We start from the raw sequence: 4447 nt of genomic DNA, 5'->3' as shown, positions 1-4447 counted from the left end.
AAAATTACTTTGCACACGGACTATTCAAAACAAATCATATATTCATGCACAAATCTTTATTCTATTTTATTAAAAATACTACACTAAGAAATATAATTTTTGTATGTGAAAGACTTGTAATATTAACTGGAAGACTGCCAAATTTCATGAAGATATACCCAATACATTGAGAGTTATAAGTATTAAATTTATATCAACTTTAAACGAGTACAAAAGGTCACGTGACTCGGTCAAATTGACCGACCACCGTGCAGAGAACCTATTGAAATTTTGTGTTGTAAATGTAAATTAAATAATCATTTGTTAAATAGAGCTGAAGGGCTGGCTGGTGATACTGCTGAATTTTGGAGGGAAATATTGACTTCATACGTGCAGTATTCATGTCACCCCGGTGAATTACATAGTCCAACCATTCTTATATAAAAACCCGCTATTCAAGTAGATTTTCGCTCCTTATGGTAACTGAAGCTATAAATTTTTATTGTGTAATGTGAACGTTGTTTTGAAATAAAGTATAAATTGCGTCTCTGAAAACAAAATTTCACAAAAGTATGAAATAACTTTATAGGCATTTGTTTTTCGTTTATCATTATGAATAAATAAACGGCGTAAAAAACACCTAAAACACTTGTATATACGTTGAATATATTTATAGTCAATTCGTTTGACGTAGATCTGAACTTTCATTATCAAAGTTCATTGCCAATGCAGTTTATTAATACAGTACAGTTTGAAATGTTATAACTGATATAGTATATATAGTATTGATATAGATATAAATTCTCTCTTTTTTCTTTTTTACGATGTAATATTTTTTCCATTGCTTAATAAAGTGAGGTTGTAGAACAGTGTGAATTCAGTGTCTAAAATTGACCATTGTTTTGTAAGAAGTGAAGAAGAAATATTCTAAGTTTCCAAATAAATTAAAAGTAATCTTTCTTTGGATAAAGATCTAGAATATGTTAAATTCAAACAAGGTAATATTTTAATTTAAAAATATAATTACAACTAAGCCTTTTGTTGAACTGTGCCTTGAATCAAGTAAGATGGTCAAAATCAATGTCAATGTTTAAATTAAAAACACTTACATTAATAAAAATAATTCCAAGGAAGTAAAAAAAGATTGTAACTGCTTGCTACTCACAAATTGTTATAAATAATAGTATTATTTTATTCGTGATGTTAGAAAAACACGTTGGTTCAAGAAGTCTTGATAGAAATGAATAAAAACCCTATAACCAGAGCGCTTTTGAAAGGTGGACCTTTCTTCTTCAGGGGGCAATGTGAAGAAGAAAGGTCCACCTTTCGAAAGCGCTCGGGTTATAGGGTTTTTATTCAGTTTTATTTTATTTGCAGCCAAAAACGTCTCGGGATTCCATGCTGTCCAGATGAACGAAACGGACCAGGCAAGGGTGTGTTTCAACTTCACTATTGGTATTTCAGAGAGAAAGGAATTCTATTCACCTAATTACCCACGAAAGTATCCTAATAACACCATCTGTATTAAAGAAATAACAGGTGAATGTTTCTGGTATGGTATTCAAGATAACTTCTAAGAGAAGGTTGGATACGACGACCACTTTAACTATGAATATGATTTTCACCAATTAAGATGAATGTCACGAAAAAGCAAAATGTTTTGAAATGAGCCATTTTTATTACAAATGTCATGTCTAATTAAAATAAGGAATGGGCATATATTTCTTAGATAATAATAAAATGCATTTCTTGTGGTTGGGGGCTGTTTTATCTATGAAGTGGATAAGGCGGTTCGACAATATGGGCTAAAATGGTTCCATCTAGCTCATAACAGATGCAATTTAACACCTACCACACGATCTAGCTCGGCAGATTGATGTGGATAAAAAAAAGTAATTCCGGAAAGTTTGGGTTGTTTTGATTAGACAATAAGAAGACGTTTGGCACTATTTTGCCGGTGTATTTTACTGCCAGCAAAGGAATGCGGAAATTCATTACTTCATTTTTGCATGTACAGAAATTAGATTATGAGAATATTAAAAAAGCAACCATTATCATGTCAAAAAAACCTTGAACACGAAAATTACGTCATCAAATATGTACTGGTGCAAACATAAATAATAGTTTACGTATATCTGATAACCTTTTTTCCCAGCAACTTATTTAATTACTTTATTATTCAATTTTATTTTTGGTCAGGTTTAGTGCGATAATTTATTAGTTCACTGTAATTTTTGAGAATAAAGTCGTTCACTGTTCTAAAAATGTTTTATTTTGAGAACATAATTATTTGTCGACATTAAAATTCACCGGCAGTAAAATGTCGTGATATCAGGTCGCTGGACCAGACCCGCGACCATGAGAGGCAACATGGAGAAGTTAACTTGTAAATGTAAAGTAAAACAATGTTTGAAATGTTCTAGATGTGGTTATGAATGTCATAGTTTAAGTGTAGCGATTATGCTAAACCGTGGGTCCAGGTCGGATGAGGGAAGAATTTATTCGAAAATATTCCAATCGATTTGACATACCAGCTGAATTGGAGATTCGTCAATTGATTACTGCACTGACAGGAAACAAAAAACAACCAAAAACGGGCACAACAGTATCATTATTTTCAAAAAGGGATATTGGGATCATATAAATCATCAGTTTCAATATTTTGTGAAGCTAACGCCGCAGTAAAACCCAAAGATATAGTGTTGGAGTTGAAGCAAATACGTGATGCATTACAAAATGATTTCCCTAGCGATTCTCAAATCAAAAATGTCATTTCTGCAATGAGGAGTAAGTATAAAAAGAATGGTATAATTCCCAGTATGGTCCCACCATAGTATAATCGATATGGATTTCATCATGTCATATTTTCATTAATATGTAGTTTTTAATTTCGTTTTAGTTGTGCCGAGCTTCATTCATTGAGATCTGTCGAAATAACCCTAAATCACCGGTTTCGGGAATGACCTCCTTGTTGAATATTGTAGGTCAGTACTAAAAGTTGCTGGCGATGGCTGGTGTGGCAAGTGTTTAAATAAATGTTGTATTCAACTACTGCATATAAATACTTCCGGCATGGATCGGGAAGGCCGTGCAACATCCGTAAATTGCGAATTATCTGGGACAATCATTCAAGACAACGTGGGTACCAGTGAGGGATAAGATGTCCCTGACGTTGAGCCATGTTATTCTAGGCCGCTCATAGTAAAACCATCGCGCGTTATAAAACACTGTTTCTTTTACAGCATATTCCGCTACTTGTAATTCATCATTATTTGAAATCAACAAAGTGAAACTCCCTAAAATGCATATTTTGGAAAAAAATTAAAAGCATTCACATTTCTTCAGAGTTCATGAAAAATAAAAAAGATTGAAGTAACGCTATGATTATTCAATTCTCACCCATCTACGAATCTGTTTATGCAGGGGGTCACTTGAACTATAGATACCAACACGTCATAACTAATGACATACAGGGGTGGCCGTTTTACCTCACTTCCCCTATAGGAGTAAGTTAGATTGCTAAAAATTGCATCAAATATAAATAAGCTAACTTGTTTACCCGTGACTATCAAACACTATTTCGAATAGGAAATCAATGTAGCCGCATAAATTGCTCACAAATAGATTAACTTTAAATATAAAGATTGTGATATACACTTTTATTTTGTACAAGCTAAAAATATATATTACGTAACGCACGTTTTATTTTTGTATGTTAGTTCTGACTTAAATAAATGGTCAGGTGTACAGAATGTGATATGTTCAGCATTAATAAGCTTTATGTCTCTTCTCTAACTTCACCCAGTGGGACAGTGGTAAGTCTACGGACTTAGAACGGCAAAATTAGGGATTTGCTCAAATCAACCAACCAAATAACTTTTCTCTATCAATGATTACCTTTAGGCAAGAAACATTGTTTGAAAACTATTAATTAAGGTTTTCGAAGTACTTATGACATTATGTACAGAAACTTTGAGAGTAATGTGGATCAGACATCAAGAGGTTGCTTTAGAATAATATTACAGCTGGCGTATCAAGAGATGTACTTCGTAGCAAATGAACCAAATATCAAACAACCTAGGATCATCGCCTTTCAGGTACAAAGAAAAACGAACCTTTCTGTAACTTCCCCCATAATTTATGTAAAGTAATATAAATCTTGGTTTCAAACTTTTTATTATTATTAAATAATAAACTTCCCAATTTTGATGTTGTAACGTATTCTATCATTTGGCGGATTCTTTTAGATTATTTAGTATAAATTATGCGAGTTCCATGTAACAATAACAAATTAGTTTATTTCTTCCTTAACGTTTGCTACAGACTACTAATTATTAGGTCGTCAAAAAATTAATTTCGTTTTTTTTTAGATGAAAAACCCGAAAAACATACATCGAAACAAAACATTTATTAATTGAAATAGTCTCCATTCTTATCGATGATGCTTTTCCATCTTACAATCAGGTTG

At 32.4% G+C, this 4447-nt stretch overlaps 1 protein-coding gene across 1 annotated transcript in view; it reads left to right on the top strand.

Annotated features, from left to right (window-relative positions):
• Nucleotides 1-4447, top strand: part of LOC106461560 (neuropilin and tolloid-like protein 2) — a 48534-nt gene that overhangs the window by 1964 nt on the left and 42123 nt on the right. Inside the window, exon 2 of the mRNA XM_022388551.1 lies at nucleotides 1357-1518. Within this exon, the coding sequence (XP_022244259.1) occupies nucleotides 1357-1518 (162 nt within the window). The remainder of the gene's footprint in view (nucleotides 1-1356; nucleotides 1519-4447) is intronic.

Source organism: Limulus polyphemus, unplaced genomic scaffold (assembly GCF_000517525.1).
Source record: "Limulus polyphemus unplaced genomic scaffold, Limulus_polyphemus-2.1.2 Scaffold986, whole genome shotgun sequence".
Classification (NCBI taxonomy): domain Eukaryota; kingdom Metazoa; phylum Arthropoda; class Merostomata; order Xiphosura; family Limulidae; genus Limulus; species Limulus polyphemus.
This window is presented reverse-complemented; position numbering and strand designations above follow the sequence as displayed.